General features: G+C 39.7%; 1 protein-coding gene across 2 annotated transcripts in view; it reads left to right on the top strand.

The window, feature by feature from the left end:
* The window catches only part of RNGTT (RNA guanylyltransferase and 5'-phosphatase), a 441,842-nt gene that overhangs the window by 236,791 nt on the left and 184,519 nt on the right, over window positions 1-20,532 (top strand). For both annotated transcript variants that reach the window (XM_075862139.1, XM_075862138.1), the window contains exon 12: window positions 11,113-11,181. In XM_075862139.1, coding sequence (XP_075718254.1) covers window positions 11,113-11,181 — 69 coding nt within the window. The remainder of the gene's footprint in view (window positions 1-11,112; window positions 11,182-20,532) is intronic.

The raw sequence follows: 20,532 nt of genomic DNA, 5'->3' as shown, positions 1-20,532 counted from the left end.
CAGAACATGCCCACAACACTCACCTATAGAAGTCAATAAACCCTTTTTTATTTTTATTTCTTATTGGCAGGTTCCTGCTGAAAAGAAATAGCTGGATCTACAATTAAAAACTCAGAGCATAAGCGTATCCAAGATGGCTGTCCCCATAATCGTGTACAGAATATAAAAAATACAGTGGTCCCTCAAGTTACCAAATTAATTGAAATCGGGACGATATCATTGTAGGTTCAAAATATTTAATTTGGGACCATAAATTTGTGGGAGAACCAGTAATCTGTTATAAAGTCCTTTCCAAAATCAGAACATTTAAAGAGGCTCTGTCACCAGATTATAAGTGTCCTATCTCCTACATAATCTGATCGGTGCTGTAATGTAGATAACAACAGTGGTTTTTATTTTAAAAAACTGTCATTTTTGAGCAAGTTATGAGCAATTTTAGATTTATGCAAATTACTTTCTTAATTACCAACTGTGCATGTTTTTACTTTTTACCAACTGGGCGTTGTACAGAGGAGTGTATGAGGCTGACCAATCAGTGTCCTACACTTCTCATTGTTCCAGCCCAGCTTCTTTCACTGCAAAATCACACTGGGCTGGAATGATGAGAAGTGTATGACGCTGATTGGTCAGCGTCATACACTTCTCTTCACAACGCCCACTTGGTCAAAAGTAAAAACACGCCCAGTTGTCTATTAGGAAAGTCATTAGCATAATTCGAAAATTGCTCATAACTTGCTCAAAAATGATCGTTTTTTCAAAATAAAAACCACTGCTGTTATCTACATTACAGCGCCAATCAGATTATATAGGAGATAGGGAATTTATAATCTGGTGACAGAGCCTCTTTAGGAATAAAGACAAATAAGCAGATAATTAATACAGATAAAGCGATCGCCTACATATAAAAGTGAAAAAAAACGCTGCTGGAAACTGAAGAAGCTCCTGTTCTTGACATGGAAAGGGATTTACAGAGTCCTGTAAAATCGAGCCACACTCACCTGGTGTCCAAAAGAGCAACTCCTGGCACAGGTAGATATCAGTACTGTACTGTAAAGAGGCCCTGTTAGATAGCATGCACTCTGTATATACAGTGTATATAAAAGGTCTACACACTCCTGTTAAAATGCCTGGTTTTTATCATGTTACAAAATCAGTCCAAGATGAGTCATTTCAGAACTTTTTCCACCTTTAGGCTGGGTTCACACGACCTATTTTCAGACGTAAACGAGGCGTATTATGCCTCGTTTTACGTCTGAAAATAGGGCTGCAATACGTCGGCAAACATCTGCCCATTGATTTGAATGGGTTTGCCGACGTACTGTGCAGACAACCTGTAATTTACGCGTCGTCGTTTGACAGCTGTCAAACGACGACGCGTAAATGGACTGCCTCGGCAAAGAAGTGCAGGGCACTTCTTTGCCTCGTAATTTGAGCTGTTCTTCATTGAACTCAATGAAGCACAGCTCAAGATTTACGAGCGTCTCGGACGCCTCGTAAATTACGAGGAGGAGCATTTACGTGTGAAACGAGGCAGCTGTAAACAGTCTGTCTTTTCACACGTAAATGCCTCTCATCGTGTGAACATACCCTTAATGTACAATTGTATTGAAAAACAAACTGAAATCTTGTAGGGTGGAAAAATAAAAATAAAGAACAAAAATACTGTGGTTGTATAAATATGCACACCCTAAAACTAATACTTTGTTGAATTACCCTTTGACGTTATGACGGCATTCAGTCTTTTTGGGTAGAAGTCTATCAGCATGGCACATCTTGACTTGGCAATTGTTGCCCACTCTTATGTGCAAAAGCGCTCCAAATCTGTCAGATTGCGATGGCATCTCCTGTGTACAGCCTACTTCAGGTCACAGATTTTCAATGGGATTCAGGTCTGGGCTCTGGCTGGGCCATTCCAAACCTTGGACCTTCTTCTAGTGAAGCCATTCTTTTGTCGATTTGGAGGTATGCTTTGGGTCGTTGTCGTGCTGAAAGGTGAAATTCCTCTTCATCTTCTGCTTTTTAGCAGAGGCCTGCAGGTTTTGTGCCAATATTGACTGATATTTGGAACTGTTCATAATTCCCTAAAGCCCCAGTTCCAGCTTCAGAAAAACAGCCCCAAAGCATAATGCTGCTTCCACAATGATTCACTGTGGGTATGCTGTTCTTTTGGTGATGTGCAGTGTTGGCTTTGGGCCAAACATACCTTTTGGAATTATGGCCAAAAATTTCAACCTTGGTCTCATCAGACCATAACACGTTTTCCCACATGCTTTTGGCAGACTTGATGTAGGTCTTTGCAAAACATAGCCGGGCTTGGATGTTTTTCTTTGTTAGAAAAGGCCACATTGCAACCCTACCCCACAGCCCAGACATATGCAGAATACGGGAGATTGTTGTCACATGCACTACCTGCCAGAAAGTCCTGCAGCTCCTTTAATGTTGCGGTAGGCCTCTTGGTAGCCTCCTGGACCAATTTTCATCTTGTCTTTTCATCAAGTTTTTAGGAACGTCCAGTTCTTGGTAATGTCACTGTTGTGCCAAATGTAATCTACTTCTTGATGACCGTCTTCACTGTGTTCCATGGTATATCTAATACCTTGGAAATTGTTTTGTACCCTTCTCCTGACTGATGGCTTCCAGCAATCCGATCCCTTTGATGTGTTGTAAGCTCTTTACGGACCATGGCTTTTGCTGTCATATGCAACAAAGATGTCATGAAAATCCTAATGGAACAGCTGAACTTTATATGGGGTTACTCATAATCACTTTAAAATGATGGCAGCTGTGTACTGACTACTATTTAACATGAGTTTAAATGTGATTGGCTAATTCTGAACAGAACCACATCCCCAATTATAAAAGGGTGTTAACACTTATGCAACCACCTTATTGTATTTTTTTTCTCCGCTAAATTATATCAGTTTGTTTTTCAATGGAATTGTACAGATTATGGGTCACATTAAGGCTGGATTCACACAAGCGTGTGTGTTTTGCGCACGCAAAAAATGCTGTGTTTTGCGCGCGCAAAAGGTCTGCAAAAGCTCCGTGTGTCACCAGCATATGATGCGCGGCTGCGTGATTTTCGCACAGCCACCATCATTATGATACTGCTGTTGCGCAAATCACAAGCAGCACCCGGAAGTGCTTCCGTGTGCCGAGTGCGATTTGCACGCACCCATTGACTTCAATGGGTGCGTGCAGCGCGAAACACGGCCAAATACAGGACATGTCATGAGTTTTACGCAGCGGACATACGCTGCGTAAAAATCACAGAGTTTGAACGGCCCCATTGACGAACATAGGTCGGACGTAGCACGGACGTATATCACGTTCGTCTGAATAAGCCCTAAAGATGGAAAAAGTTCTGAAATTATTCATCTTGTACTGATTTTTTGGACATGACAAAAACCTGGCATTTTAACAGGGGTGTGTAGACTTTTTAGATCCACTGTATATATGCATGTATGTATGTATGTATGTATGTGTATATATACAAACAGCAGGAACAGAGAACAAGTAACAGCACCAGGACTTCAAAATTGGAGAGATGTTGGTTTATTCACCACAAAGTGAAAGGAGTGAGCAACGTTTCGGTTCACACCTGAACCTTTCTCAGGTAGGTGTGAACCGAAACGTTGCTCATTCCTTTCACTTTGTGGTGAATAAACCAACATCTTTCCAATTTTGAAGTTCTGGTGCTGTTACTTGTTCTCTGTTCCTGCTGTTTGTTCTATACCAAGGAGTTGATTCATCCTTTCACTGGCAACGTGCACATGGCCTGATGTTCAGTTTGCTTTGAGTGCTGTGTTTTCCCTACTTGTTTTGAACTATATATACACTGTGTTCCAAATTATTATGTACATTGGATTTAAGTGTCATAAACATTTAATTATTAGTTTTTAAATTAAACTCATGGATGGTATTGTGTCTTAGGGCTCTTTGGATCATTGTAATCAATCTCAGACACCTGTGATAATTAGTTTGCCAAGTGTGCCCAATCAAAGGAAAACTACTTAAGAAGGACGTTCCACATTATTAAGCAGGCCACAGGTTTCAAGCAATATGGGAAAGAAAAAGGATCTCTCTGCTGCCGAAAAGCGTGAAATAGTGCAATACCTTGGACAAGGTATGAAACCTTGGATATTTCAAGAAAACTTAAGCGTGATCATCGTACTGTGAAAAGATTTGTGGCTGATTCAGAGCACAGACGGGTTCATTCAGATAAAGGCATAATGAGGAAGGTTTCTGCCAGACAAATTAACAGGATTAGGAGAGCAGCTGCTAAAATGCCATTGCAAAGCATCAAACAGGTATTTGAAGCCGCTGGAGTCCCGCGAACCTCAAGGTGTAGGATCCTCCAGAGGTTTGCAAGTGTGCATAAAGCTATTATTCGGCCACCCCTAAACAATGCTCACAAGCAGAAACGGTTGAAGTGGGCTCAGAAATACATGAAGACTAATTTTCAAACCGTGTTGTTTACTGATGAGTGCTGTGCAACCCTGGATTGTCCAGATGGATGGAGTAGTGGATAGTTGGTGAATGGCCACCATGTCCCAACAAGGCTGCGACGTCAGCAAGCAGGTGGCGGAGTTATGCTTTGGGCTGGAATCATGGGGAGAGAGCTGGTAGGCCCCTTTAGGGTCCCTGACGGTGTGAAAATGACCTCTGCAAAGTACATAGAGCTTATGACTGATCACTTTCTTCCGTGGTACAAAAAGAAGAACCGTGCCTTCCGTAGCAAAATTATCTTCATGCATGACAATGCACCATCTCATGCTGCAAAGAATACCTCTGTGTTATTGGCTGCTATGGGCATAAAAGGAGAGAAACTCATGGTGTGGCCCCCATGTTCCCCTGACCCTATTGAGAACCTTTGGAGCATCCTCAAGCAAAATATCTATGTGGGTGGGAGGAAGTTCACATCAAAACAGAAGCTCTGGGAGGCTATTCTAACATCCTGCAAAGATATTCAAGCAGAAACTGTCCAAATACTCACAAATTCAATGGATGCAAGAATTGTGAAGGTGATATCAAAGAAGGGGTCCTATGTTAACATGGAACTTGGCCTGCTAAGTTTTTTTTGATTGAAAGAGCTTATGATTTCTGTAAATATGACCTCCTGATGCTGCAAATTCAACAAATGACCATTTTAGTTCTCTTTACAACCTTTAAAATGTTTTGATCTCTGGTGTGCATAATAATTTGAAACAGTGCATTTTGAGTTTTTTACTTCTAAAAAAAAAAATCTGTTATCATTAGGAGATAAAATAAATAAAATTTGCATTATACTCCAACGGTTGATGGCTTGAAGATTATACTGACTGTCATTTGCATCGACTAGGAAAATCAGCGAAAAATAACATTTGCATAATAATTTGGAATGCGGTGTATACAGCAGCTGCAGAGTCCCTTTCTCAGCTGAATCCGTCAGACCGCTGGTCTGCCGGCTCACTGTACAGCATCCCCTGCCTTCTCCTCAATCTTTAGTGCATTTATAAAAAAAAAACACCAAAGTTTGTGTTGTAGACATATATATGCCTAGCAACATAATACATGTTGATGTGTCTAAAAAAAAAAACTTCTAGAACAAAATGTTAGCACCTTTACATATTTTTGTCTGCTTCACTGTAAAACGTGATAAAAATGTACAATCTCTAATTAATGGAAGTTTTTTACATGTCATTTTGATACAGCATCCAACCTAAAGGCATTAAAGTACATTCAAATTCCTTTTTTTTTTTTATATTAAAATTACATGCGCTAGACTGGAGAACATTTAAAATCCGCTTGACATGAATGTGCGTCTTGATGTGAAATTGCCTTTTTCTGAAATGAAGCTTGGAATTTAATGTATCTTCTCAATATACAATGGGGGTGATTAATAACATAATAGTATTCTGTATAGCAAGCGAATCATTGAGCTGATGAAAGGCTATCATTACTGCCTCTTTAGCTTACACCTAGCTTATCTATTATTTTATAAGTCTCCCAATTTCTCTGCGGCTTTTTCGCATTTACAAAGTATTTACCACTAGGGCAAGTTTAAAACCTTGTATTCATGTCACAAAAGAAGTTAGGCTAAATCTGTTTGGATCCCCTGACCTAAGGAGTTAACCAATTTCACACAGTAGCATCTAGACATGACAATGAAAGGCAATCACAATTTGTCAGCCACACATTTGCTATTGCTTATTCTCTGCATGTGGTGGTCTTAGTTAGACGTGCCTTGCCATTGATTTATCCAGAGATGTCTATTTTTCTCTTTTCAGCTCTGCTCCCAGGAAATGGGCCTTTGTTGCTTTCTGACACTGCTTTATGCATGAATAATCAATAGTGAAATGATATGATATCAGGAAAGAGATGTTTAGAAAGAGAAACTTTTTTTATGGAATTGAGATGCAGCCAGAGCCAAGAAGCTCTGCTGTAATCCTTTCATACGATTTGTATTGAAACATAAGACTTGTCAGGATTTTGCTTGTCAGTTCATGTAGTTTTTGAGCAAGGAGGACAGAATCTAAAAAAAGTTCTTTGCAATATCCTTCTTTCACATGTAATAACATTCACGAGTATCAGTGTTACTTTCTACTCTGGTTCCTATTTGTGTCGTACAATTACATGGAATGTTCTCTAGGTCCTAGCGTTTTCATACCTTTGTTTAGCATGACGTTGATGCCATCTTCCCCAATTAAGCCCGCGGTGATCACAGCAAGAGCCCACTGTAGTACAACGCCGGGCTACCACGGCTGGGGTTGGAGCTAGCTCTGATCTCGGGCATTTAATCGCTTCAATGCCACGTTGAATAGCCACCGCGGCATCTAATTAATTGACAGAGGGAGGGGGATCCCTCTGTAACTCCATCGGCCCCCCACGAGTGATCTGGGGGTGCCGATGGTTGCTATGGTAACTAGAAAGCCTAACAATGGTCTCTTGGTCTGCCATGTATGGAAGCCTATTAGGCCCTGCCAGAAGCAGGACCTAGTATTCTGTCCATCAGTTTAAAAATGACGTTCAGAATTGAAGGCCCTTAGTGGGACAAAAAAAAAAGTTAGAAATATCTAAGTTTCAGGTTATTAAAACAAAAATCACCTTTTTTTTTGTCCCCACATCAAATCCTTTATAATTGAGAAAAAAAATCAAAGAAAAAATACATAATTGATATTATCGCGTCCGTAACGACCTGAGTTATAGAAACATCACGTTATTCATTCTGCATAGTGATTGCCTTGAATAAAATAAGTAAAAACCTTTTTTTAAAATGTTGCAATCTAAAGGTCACAAGTATTGCACAATGGTGCAAATAAATACTACAGCTCGTTCTGCAAAAAAAAAAAAAAATCCCCCACACAGCTCCATTGACGGAGAAATAAAAAGTTTGGGCTTTCAGGACATGCCAACACAAAAAGGTGATTTAGAAACAGTGTTTTTATTGTGTCAAAGTTGTAAAACGAAATAAAAACTATATAACTTTGTTATCGTCGTAATCGTATCGACCCACAGAATAACGTTAACATGTAATTTGGAGAACGCCTTAAAAAAATTAATAAAAACAGAATAGCTGTTTTTCTCTCTTCTTCCCAAAAAATGGAATAAAGAGTAATCAAAAAGTAGCATGCACCCTAATGTGTTACCAATTTAAAACTATACCTCATTCTGCAAAAAACAAACCTTAAAGCAGCTCCATCGAAGGAAAAATAAAAAAGTTATGGCTTTCAGAATAAGGGGACACTAAAACATGTTTTTTTTTTTTGTAAAAGTAGTAAAACATCAAAATATCTATCTATCCTATCTATCCTGTCTATCTATTTATCTATCTATCTATTTTTCTTTGGTAATCAAACTAAGGCCTCATGCACACGAACGTGCTTTTGTGGCCGCAATTCCCCCAAAAATCCACGGAAGAATTGCGGCCCCATTCATTCCTATGGGGCCATGCACACGACCGTAGTTTTCACGGTCCGTGCATGGCCCAGGAGCCCGCACCGCAGAAAGAACGGGCATGTCTTATTACGGCCGTGTTCTGCGGTCCGGGCTCATTGAAAATAATGGCTGCGGCCATGTTCACGCCCCGGGATTTGCGGGCGGCTTGCGGCTGTCACTCCGTGGCCGGCCGACCCGAAAATCACGGCCGTGCACATGGCTACCCGCAGAAAAAGTTAAAGGGGTTCTCCGAGACATATATATTGAGGGCCTATCTTTTGGAAGGACCTAATGGAGGTCCTTACAAGCTTAACAGTGTGCCTAGACATCGGTTTATGACCACATATGGGGTTTTACTGTAGTTTCGATAACCTGCTTAACTATTTATGGGGTGTGTCTCCAGTGGCACAAGCTGGGGACAATTTTTCACAATGTAACATCCATTGGGCGCAAATTTTTATAAAACATTTGTGGATCAAAATGTTCACTACACCCCTATATGAATATCTTGAGGGGTATAGTTTCCAAAACGGGGTAACGTCTTGGGGGTTTATTTTAATATTTAAGCTCACAGCCTCTACACTTTTGAGCCAATGCTGTATAAATCACCAAATTAGGCCTCAAATTCACTTGGTGCTCTCTTTTATTCCTGAGCCCTTTCATATGTCCAGGAAAAGATTAGGGCCACATGTAGGGTTTTTCTAAAATCAAACTGGGCACAACATATTGGGCACTCAAAGGGCATATCTATGGAAAGATTGCAGTTTTCATTACGCGCAACGTCCATTGCGCACTAATTTCTGAAAAACACATGTGGGTTCAAAATGCACACTACTTCTCAAGAAAAATTCCTTGAGGGGTTGTGTTTCCCAAATAATGTCACTTTTTGGGGGTTTCCACTGTATATTTTTCATTTTTTACGTTCCAATGCTCACCACGCCCTTAGATGAATTCCTTGAATGGTGTAGTTTTCAAAATGCCCTTTTCACAGTGTTTCTTTTGTTTTGCCATCTCAAGGCCTTTTCAAACATTGAATGGGGCCTGGTAAACATCCTAATAAATAGGAGGCTTCAAAATTTACAAAGTGCTCCTTCATTCCTGAGGCCTGTGTTTGTGTCAAGAAGCATGCTAGGGCCCATATGGGATATTTTTGAAAGAGCGGAATAACAGTAATAAATATTAAGTTGTTTTTCTCTATTAACACTTAAATCTAAATAAATAGATTAAAAATGCAAAAAAATGTTTACCTCCAATTTGCTTTAATTCCTGGGAAACACCTAAAAGGTTAACAAACTTTCCTCAATGCTGTTTTTAATACGTTGAGGGGTGCAGTTTTTAATATGGGCTGATTTTATGCAGAGTTTCTAATATATAAGTACCTCAAATCACTTGAAAACTGAATTGGTGCCTAAAATGAAGGAATTCCAAATTTTGTAGAAAATTTTAAAACTGCTATTAAACTTATAAGCCTTATAACGTCCTAAAAAAATAAAATGATATATGGTAAGCCTTTTTTATTTAAAGATTTGTATCATTATCTATTTTAGAAGCAGAGGATTTCATTTGATAATGTTTCCAAATTTTCTTCTCATTTTGGATCAATAAAACCATTCCAAAGTCATCACCACATGAAGTGACATATGTCAGATTTGAAAAATAGGGCTGCGTCCTGAAGTCCAAAATAGGTCACGTCCTTAAGGAGTTAAACACTTTGATGTTACCAGAATGTCGCGATAAAGATGTCCAGTCCTCAAACATAGGTATGCGGCTTTAGGCCGGGTTCCCACAGGATGGATACCTGCAAGACATTCCGTCCGAAAAATCGCACCACATTTTTCAAATGGAAATTCCGCTGCAGAAACCCGGTGACGTGATCAAAGACAGGGGAATCCCTCTGCAGTCAGCCCTTGGGACCTAGAAAGGACCACAGGGCTGTCTATTTAGTTTGCCTGCTGTTCGGGCACACTATGTGCTGCCCTATCAGCAGCCTGTGTCATAGTGACACAGTATAATGTATTAGCATACAAGAGAATGCTAATACATTACAAGTAAAAGATAAAGTTGTAAGTAAAGTTCTCCCTTAATGGGATTAAAAGAAAAGTAACAAAAATAAATAAATTTAAAAAAAAGTCCCAAAAAAAGTGTAATATATTTTATTGCCCCTACTTTACATAAAAACGAAAAACCTACACATATTAAGTATCTAAAAGACCGTAATAACCTGAAGTATTAATTTAACAGGTTATTTAGTGTGATGCGTGCATGGGATAAAAAATAAACCAGAAAAACAATGTGAGAATCGCTTTTTACTATATTGATGCCGTAAAAATAAATTTTTTCTACCCCTCCCAAACTGCGGAAAAAAAAATACCATTTCTCCCTCATACAGCCACGACAATGAAAGAATTAAAAAGTTCTGGCTGCGGAAATTCAGAGCGGCAAAAACAGGCCCGGTCATTAAGGGGTTAAGCAATGGGGCATAAATAAATCACAACAGAACATCGGTTATTGACGTTTTATTAACTAGGGGTTCCATTTTGTTATAATTATGGGTTGAGTAAGGGTTATTTTAGACAAGCAGATTTTCTGGCCGGTAAGTAACACCTATTGACAATAACAGACTGTTGATCAGTGTGATCGGTTTGCTTCATTTTGACGGAGCAATGATCGGGAGTATGAGGACAAATGATCATTACTATTGTTTTTCCCCATACAGTTTGCATATTGTTGGCAGCACATCCCCTTTTTCTAACGGGGAGATGTTCTGTTAACGAACATCCATTTTTATGGCGCCATAAAAGATGCGATCCTCTCGTTGTTCAGCTGATCACTGCCATGTTTATATGGACCAATGATCCAGACAGATCATCTCCGTGTCACACAAACATTTAGATCTAATCAACGTATGAGTACCCAATGCTTACATTGCGTATTCATGTATTAATGAACAGCACTTTAGGCAGTAATAAGGTGTTATCAAGCAATTCAGTTTTAAATAACTGCACACAAAAAATAACACACCCATCAACAGCGAGTTGTTGATGGTTCCCAAGCAGCAAATTGAGATTTGGAAAAATGGAAAAAAAAGATATTAAAACTGTAGAACACATATGTTAGAGTTTATATGTAAATCAAATGTGCAGTTCCACCTTAATAACTGCTAAAAATTGAATATGACTTTTTTTTCTTTAACAGCTGCTTGAAGGAAACTTTGCTAGAGAGGTCAGCCATGAAGTTGATGGACTCATCTTTCAACCAACTGGAGTAAGTTCAGTTTGGTACTGTTACCTATTATAGTAGTAATATTTCATTATTTATTTTTATTTTACGCTTATAAAATCGCATGTTATTATAACTAAACAGTATTAATTCTATGTTTTCTTAAATGATCGGTAACTTTTCAACAAACTTTGCATAAATGAATAGATCAAGCGAATGTAAGAAACTTTGTAATATATCTTATTAGAGAAAAATACGTCTTATTTACTTCTCATCCCCCCCCCCCCCTCCACTCCTATCTGAATGTACTGTTTTTTCGGACTGAGAGAGCAGGTTACGGCTGCCCATAGAAATCTATGTGCAGGGGAGCAGATTGTGAGAGGCAGAAATACACAGATGCTTCAGCTCCTAGCAAGTGTTATATATCACTCCAGTGCTTGATTCACAGCTAAAATGCTCTACGGTTGTCACGATACCAGAATTTGAACTTAGATACTGATACTTTGTGTAGTATTGTCATTCTCTATACCAAAACGATACTTTGCCAACAATAAAAAAAAAAGTCCTTCCATTTTCTGATGTGAGGCACATGGTGTGATGAATTCTGAACCTCCACGTGCCTGACATAGTAATTAACGCCATCATGTTTCTCACAGTCATAATGGATGACATTTGGTTTATTGTGTGAAGTACATGATGGGGTTAATTACTCTTAATGTGAGGTTCAAAATTCATAATACCATGTATGTGAAAGAAAGCCGTTTTTATAAAAAAAAAAAAATGACAGCATACACATCGTAAATTACATTATATATTTGTTGTGTAGGTTATTGCGGTTGCGTATATTTTATGTATTGAGACTTTTATTTTAATGTTTGTTGTTAAAAATGTGTGTAATTAACATTACTTTATTTTATTTTAGATTTTTAAATTTGAATGTACTGGCATATATCTATATGCTGGTACTTTAGCCTGTGTACTGAGAGTACACAGGCAGTTATTAGGACATACATAACTATGCCCTAACAACAGGAGATATGGTCAGACAGCCCTGGGGTCCTTCAATGGACGCCGGGCTGTCTGCCCATATATGGTATGTTCCTCGATCATGTCACAGGAATCCCCTGTGATGCAATCAAAGGGGTATCCCCCCTTCTCATTTTCCCCTTGAATGTTGCAGTCCACTTTGATCGCGGCATTCAAGGGAATAGCGGCGGAAATCAGATGTTTGTCTAATCTCCGCCCTGCTCCTGATCATGCGTACACACTTGTGCCCACGCTGTCAGCTTGATGTGATGCGACCAGCGCTGCACTAATGAGCGGCAGGCAATCAAGACAGAACATGGGGGTATTTTGCAGTACGCCCGCCATGTTCTCTGTTTTCAGGGCTGGTAGCTCTGCTCATTAGTGCAGTGCCGTCCGCATCACATCTTGCTGCTGACTAAATTCATGTGTTACAATGCTTAGCTCTGCGGCCGCACAGCTTCGTATCGAAATGCATGAATTAACGGTATTGAACCGTTTGAGGGTGCACGGCATTGAAATAGTATTGATGTATCGTGCAACCCTACAATGCTCATTACTGCAGTTATTAGTACTCCATGTGGCTGTTACTTCTATATATGTAAAAGATAGAGATAGGAGAGAAGGATATTCCTCTTCTCTTTGTGCAGTCTATAGAAGACCCGATAGCAGTTAGACTTCGCCCACCAGCTCAGAGAAAACTGAGAATTAGAAATAGAGGAGAAAACTGCTAAGAAATTGTGTTATTTCTCATGTGCACACATATAACTGCTTATTCTGAAAAGTCACCTAAAAAGTTTGGTGCACTTTAAAATGTGCCTCTACAAATAGTCATATTTTTTAGTTTTTTTTTAATCAGTAGTAGAAGTTAAGACTTTAGATAATTAAAGCTAAATCGTTAAACTCTTAAAAGTATTTTGCATGCCTTGCAGTAATATCCCTACCAGCATTTCACACGGATCCCTGCTTTTTTACTCCTGGGTCTTTCACCAGCATCTGAAGAAATTTGTGTTTGCTTCCTTTTAGATGTCTCCTCATACTGTGTAAGGCCCCATGCACACAACCGTAAAAATTACGGAACCATCCACTTCTATTGGCCGTAGACACCTTTCCGTATCGCTACGGATAGGTGTCCGTGCCGTAGAAGTGTACCGCAAAAGATGGGACATGTCCTATCTTTTGCGCTTTACGGGCCGTGCTCCCATACTTTGTATGGGAGGACGGGCCGAGAATGTGGGCTGCGGCCCGTGGCTGTCGGCGGCCAGCCGTGCCCACAATCGCGGGCCGTGATTACGGGCACGGCCGTGTTCATGAGGCCTAAGGCCCCGTGCACATGACCGTATTTTCATCTATCAGTAAATACGGTTACGTAGGCATCCGTAATTGATCTGTATTTATGGAAGGGTGTCCGTAAATATGGTCCGTATTGCATCCGTAAAAAACAGGGAGGCTGAAAATGATATCATCAACATGTTGCCTAGCGACGCTTCCATAAATACGGACGGTTTACGGATGCACATCCGTAGCCGTCCGTATTTATGGAAGCTCCCATAGTCTTGCCGTAATTACTGACAAGAATAGGACAGGTTCTATAATTTTTTCAGCATGGGCACCCATCAGTAAAAATACTTAAAGGTGTCCGTGGCCAATAGAAATGAATGGGTCCGGACCGTAATTATTGATTCAAAAAATGGTCGTGTGCATAGAGCCTTAGGTTGTATTCACATTTAGTTTGCAGGGTCATTTAGGAGCATCTATCCCAAATTCCATCAGATTTGATGGGAAGAATAGCCTGGCATGCAACGATGAACATAGCCTAACTGAATGGTTTCTCATTTTTAAACAAAAAGTACAGTAATATTAGCAGAACCTGAGAAAATACAAAATTGAATTATAACTGCTTTTATTTAAAGATCAACATGATAACACCTAATATGTGTGAAATTAATAACCTCCTTAACTTAGTAAGTGGTTGCACCAAATTTAGCAGCATTAGGCCTCATGCACACGGCCGTGCCCGTAATCACTGCCCGTGACTGCGGGCACGGCCGGCCGTGGACAGCCGCCCGCATTTTCGGCACGTGCTGCCATACAAAGTATGGGAGCACTGTCTGTAAAAAGCAAAAGATAGGACATGTCCTATCTTTTGCGGAGGCTTTCTACGGCCTGGACAACTTCCCGTAAATATACGAGAAGGTATCCGTGGTCAATAGAAATTAATGTTCTACGGTCGTGTGCAAGGGGCCTTAGTCGTTAGCAAAGTCTTCCTCCATCACTATTTTAGCACACTCTTTGTTTAGATTTCCAAAATTTTGATTTTTAAAGTTTTCCCGCATTTTAGAAATCCAGCTAGAGACTGAGAGAGCTTATAGGTCCGTTGTATTCATATATGCTCAGTACCTGATGTAGTCTCCCTGGTTCTTCCAGCAGAAATTTCAGTGCATCTCCTGATCCTGAAATCTTAGACATGCTCAGTACAAGCTGTAGGGAAGAGGGATACTGGGCTGAGCTTGTCAGCTCTAGGTGAGCGAGTATTGAGTTTAGATCATGAGTAGAACAATGAGCTCTCGATCTCTAGCTGGTCTCATAAAATGCTAACTTTAATATCACGTGTAAAAACTTTCTAAAAGGGTTATACAGCCATTCTGATTTCTGACATGGGTTTTCAAAGTAAGGGCTAAGTGATCTATTTGAAATCTCTTCACAGATCCTCTTTAAGCTCTAAAACTTATTACAACATTAAAACACATACTAGTCACAGATCAAATACACATTACAAATGTATTACACATAAACATGTACCAGTACATTGACCATGCATGGATTATTTGACATTTATCAGTTATCTGTATTACACATATTAACTAGATATTTAAGTTGTTTAGAAAATTTTATTTTACCACCGCCAATCTGTAATCAGTCGATTCATCAATATTTAATTGGATAGCACCTCTTCTTTGTATTCATTCAGAATCTATTAGCTCTTACACAGCTGTCCTATAAATCATTCTTCAATGGGGATGTTTTATGGCTATAGTAGCTTTTTAATTCCATCATTAACTGCCCCTAAACTGTGATCTATTTCAATGGAGTGATTAATCATATATAAAAAGGCAGACCCACACCAAGTACTGTTCCTTTTGGTCATGTAAACAGTCCTTAATTTTTCCAAATACATTTCTCATTAACTAAAGTTTTCTTAGGGGTTCTATAGGCTATATAATTCTATAGTGCCTAATTAGATCAATGATGTCCTGCTATGAGTTTGGGTTCTCACGGATCTAACACACAGCAGCCAAAACCGTGCCGACACTCAGATTGGCACGGTTTTCAAATTGACAACAGAAAAGCACTTTCATTGTTAATGGCTCCACGGTTATGTAGGTAAACGGCAGTTTACCGCGTCGCCATTAACCATAAATGTGCTTTTCCTTGTAGTTGATCTTAAAACCGCGACTATCTGTTTGTGCGATAAAACCGCGACAATATCTGTCGGTGCGATTTCAGCATTTCAGATTACAGTGAGTTATTCCAATTCAGCACATCAGTGACCGCTATTACAGACAAATAAAGTACTGCTTTCCATACTGTAGCGACAAGCATAAAGTAAAGTGGACAGACAAAACGCCAGATTTAATGCATTAAAGGCTATAGAAACCTTTGACCTGGGAAAAACGTATTTTTACATATGTTGTAGAATTTAAAAAAAGCTGCACTTAGCCTGCATTAAGTTTCAGGCTGCAATCTTTATTTCTTCATTCATTTTCTGGCCCCTGATATTCAGTTTGCAAGCTGCCCCTATATTCAGACTTTTTTTTCCTGTGTATGTGTCCCTCCCAATAATACATGCTAGATGTGAGGTCTGTGTGTCCAGGATGCTGCTGCCTTCACTAGCTCTCATGTATCAGCACAGGTTTCCCTCTATATTGATAGCCTGTGCGATTCCCCCGCTGCTCTCCTCCTTATCTACCCTCCTATACTGACATTGTGTGTGATCTGTCCTCCCTGTAATACATACTGGATGTAAGTTCTGTGTGTAAAGGATGCTGTTGTCTTCACTAACTTTTAATGTATCAGCACAGCTTTCTTTCTACATTAGCCTGTGTTATTCCTTCTCTACTCTTCTCCCTATCTACATTCTGATACAGAGAGCCTGTGTGATCTGCCCCCACTGAACACCTGGAAGCTATCCCCCCTCTCCACACTCTCTGATATGCTGTCTACAACCTGCTCTTCCTCGCTGCTATCTCTAGCACTGAGAGCATAGACGGGGAGAGCAGATTACATGAACCCGTCAGGAGAAGTGGACTGACGGATTTGAGTTAGAATCAGCAGCACAGACCGTTATTTACAGCAGCTGTGCAGACTCTACAGCAGCAAAATATTAGGAAATTTTTAATGAAGACTATTTAGAAAATGTCTTAATGGGGTTTTCCCGAGTTAAAATGACTGTGTTAATGCTTGTAATTTATTCATGTAAATACATTTGTAATATACTTACATTTTCCAAATTGGCCCGGTTTCCAGAAGCTGCGGTGGAGTACTTGACGGGTGACGTCACTCTCTGGCCGCTGTGTTGATCTTCAATTCTTTTCCGGGTATACGACACGTCACTTGGGACGTGCTGTGTATGGGCTGTTCTGTTGTACAGCCCGTAACGCGTATGCGCGGTCCCTGCTGTTCTCGAGATAACAGCAGGCTTACTTTAGGTCCCCAGGTCTGACTGCTGAGGGTAACCCAATCTCTGGAGTCATCTTTGATCATACTGCGGTCACAGTCCGAGGCATTAAAGGATTAATCTCCAGGATCGGAGTTTGCTCCGATCCCAGCTGTAGAGCAGGAGGCTGCTCTAAAAAAATGTACCTGTTAGTAACAGCTGATTCATAGAGCAAAATAGCTCAGGGAGAGTTAACGCCCTCTTCTGCAGTGACGCAAAAGACGTCGCTGTAGAATGAGGACTTGCATCGCCCACCATCAAAAGACAATAAGCGGTCATTAAGAGGTTAAAAATGCTATAATACGAGTTGCATATAGCTGTGTCTTGAAATGTAGTTGGCAGTACATTCGTGAACATCCCTATCTAGAAAGCATGGATTCAAGCATTAATACCGATTAATATTCCTGCAAAGTACCATATATGTAGACAGATTAGGCTGAAATTTGACACATAATGTGAAATTTTCCCATCCTATTAACCTGTCTCATGAAGTGAGGCCTGTCACAAACAATGAAGTCATTTATTTTGATAACTGTCATATCGTTATTTTTAAACGCTTCTACTTCTTATCCACTTCTACACCTCTGTGCATCTTGAGTTTAACTTTATACTGAACCATGTTGCATATTGATGAGGTACACGCTCTCTAAATATTTCATATAAACTTCAAAAGACATGAAACTAGTCAAAACACATTGAAAAACGCTAGTAAGAAAGGGAGCAACTAGTATAGTGTACAATCTGAGTCCACAGTATATAAGTTAAATGTTTGTGGAGTTTAGGCTTTATTTAGATATGTGTGTATTGTACAATATGAAGTAAAAAGTGTATCTATAACTGGACGTTCGCTACTGTTTATACATGTGTGGTTGATGTCGCTCTCCTTATTCTCTTCATAGCGGTGTGCAAGCCCTGCTACATCTTTAAGGGATAAGACTATATCAGCTGGTTAGTTCTCCGCCTGTGACTGTTCACCTCCGACTATTTAAACCTGCTCAGAACTGCAACACATTTTTGGATTGCTGACTGCCCTGACTTGTATTTGTGCTGTTGTGTTGCATGAACTCTGCCAGCCCTGACTTCGGATTTGTACGACCATGCTTCTTTTTCTTTTTGCTTCTGGTACCTTGCATCGGAAATGCCATCTGCAAGTCGTGAGCAGTTACTGATGGAGACTACTCCAGGGACAAAGTCCATACCCTCGTGAGAGGAGATTTAAGGTGAAGATTGCAAAATCCCTTAGACTCCACTCCCCAGTTTAGACCTAAACCAAATCTAATACTGACATAGTGGGTGCACTCTCCTTTCCTGAGGGCTGACTAGGACAGTAAGGCCCTGTTCACACTGAGTTTTTTTTGCCACGGTTTTTCCCGCAAAAGCCGCGGCAAAAAACGGACAAAATTGACTCCCATTGATTTCAATGGGAGGTTGAGGCGTTTTTTTGTTTTTTTTTACCGCGAGCAAGAAAAAACGCTTGCGAAAAAAAGAAGCGACATGCCCATCTTGAGGCGTTTTCCGCCTCAAAAACCCTATTGAAATCAATGGGAGACGTAAATAAACGCGTTTTTTTCCCACGTTTTGTTCGGCGAAATACGCTCGCGGTTATTCCATCTTTCTGTTGAGGAGATAGCTAAAAAAAAAAGAGCCTAAAAAAAACGTGTCAAAAATGCGTGTGCTGCAAAACCACTTAAAAAAACTGGAGCTGATTTTTCCAGGTCCTAACCCATGAGTATTATATATATTATTGTTACAGAAATAAAACCAGCAGTGCGTTGAATTTTAAAGGTTGAATGACTTTCTAGATTTTTCTAACCCCGTAGAAGGGTACAACTTTTGTGATGTATATAATAGACATATGTATGAATTAAATGGATCTGGTCATAGGAGTCATTGCTGAAGCATTAAATGGTTTGGTACATTTACCTATAACTCTCTACTGTTTCATGAAGATTTCATAGATGTGCTATGAGTACGAGTGGTAGTATGAGTGATGATTATATTCCGAGTTAAGAGGTTGCTCCTTCTTAACCTGGCCATACTCATTAAATAAGAGTTGGCTAAACCTGTACATTTTGACAGGATCAGTCTGTGATCTAATGTGTATTGGGGCAGCCAGACAGTCCCCCGACAGCAGACGTCAAGCCACATTTGCATGTTGGATTCTAATATGCCTGATCCTTCATTTCCCAGGAGATAACCCATGCCTAAGGGGTCTGGCAATTGTTGTTCCCCTCTGCCCGTTGAAATAAACATGCATGCTTTTGTTAGGCGAAACCGCTGTCGGCTGAACGTGTATGGCCAGCTATAGAATCTTGATGGACATTGGGGATTTTCTGATAATAGGACTACCCATCATGGAAGCATTAACAACAGTGTGATGCTTGTTCTAACAGAATGCAACTTCCAAAACAATATTGGATACAGTCATAGCCGTACTATGCTTTATGTAAAAACTGAAGGTACAGCGGTTAGTTTAATCTCCACTCTCTGGTCAGCAAGTTCAGGCCTCCATTACTATTATATGTGAAAGTTCAGTAGAGTTTCCTATGGTTTAAAAATATTCACTGAGGGTTTCGTTTTATGTAAACTTTCCATTCCTTATTTGCAAACAATCCTCCAATAGTTGAGATGCAGCAAAAATGCAGCAAAGAAATGGAGAAATGTATCCACTTACAATATCTCATTAATTAATATCTTTTATGCTTTGCCACACAACATAACTTCTCTCTTGAATGCCTGCAGCTGTTTTTGTTATTTTTGGGATGCTCTTTTTTAGCTATTTTTTGCTGCTGTTAACAATTTTTCATGTTTCAAAGCAGATTATTTTAATTACAGTCTTAACTCCAATTATCGCCTGCGTTTTCACTTCTCCTCTTTGTTCAATAGACATAATTGATTCTATTCAAGTTCTAAATTTATCTATTTTGTGCTGATTTTAATTGACCTATCATATTTCATACTATCAGCATATTTAGAGCCTATGGAGTCCTGTATAGATTGTGTGCTCTACCCTGTATTCACTGCCCTCTTAAAGGTATTGGAATTTGTAAAAGTTTGATCAATTCTTTAAGCACATTGCAAAATACAGTCATCTACGCCAAAAATAGGTGTGGCGGTGAACAGGCATTGGGAAATGATCCTGTTGCCTGCACAGGAGGATTTTGCCTACATGTGGTTGAATTTAAATGTTCCATAGACCACAAACTTTAACCTACTCTTTCAGTTAATAGTACTGCTAACCAACTGTATTGGCAAGTATCAAATCCTAACTAATGACACTACTGTTTTAGAAACTAGTATGTTCTGGGCAAAATGGACAATCTAAGTGCACAGAATGCTCGCTGACCCCTGCTGTGCTTACTACATTGAAAGCGCCATTCCAATCCAGAGATTTGCTGCTGCCTTCTAAATGCAGCCTGGCCCAGTGCCTCTTACAATCCTCGCACTGGGCATGTCCTAGGGCAGCAAGTCAAGTACAGTACCATTGCCTTCCTCACACTCTACATTGTGTAAAACCTGAGTCAATTATATAATATTTCTCAAATTGTTGTAATTTCAAATTCAGTCATTTAAAAGCAAAAAGTGAATACATTATAGGCATTGTAAATGATAAGTTTTGAAATGCACTACTTAAAGAGGCTCTGTCACCAGATTCT

The sequence above is a fragment of the Rhinoderma darwinii genome, chromosome 4, assembly GCF_050947455.1.
Source record: "Rhinoderma darwinii isolate aRhiDar2 chromosome 4, aRhiDar2.hap1, whole genome shotgun sequence".
NCBI classification, from domain to species: Eukaryota; Metazoa; Chordata; class Amphibia; order Anura; family Rhinodermatidae; genus Rhinoderma; species Rhinoderma darwinii.
Note: the sequence above shows the minus strand (reverse complement) of the source record. Positions and strands in the feature narration are given on the sequence as shown.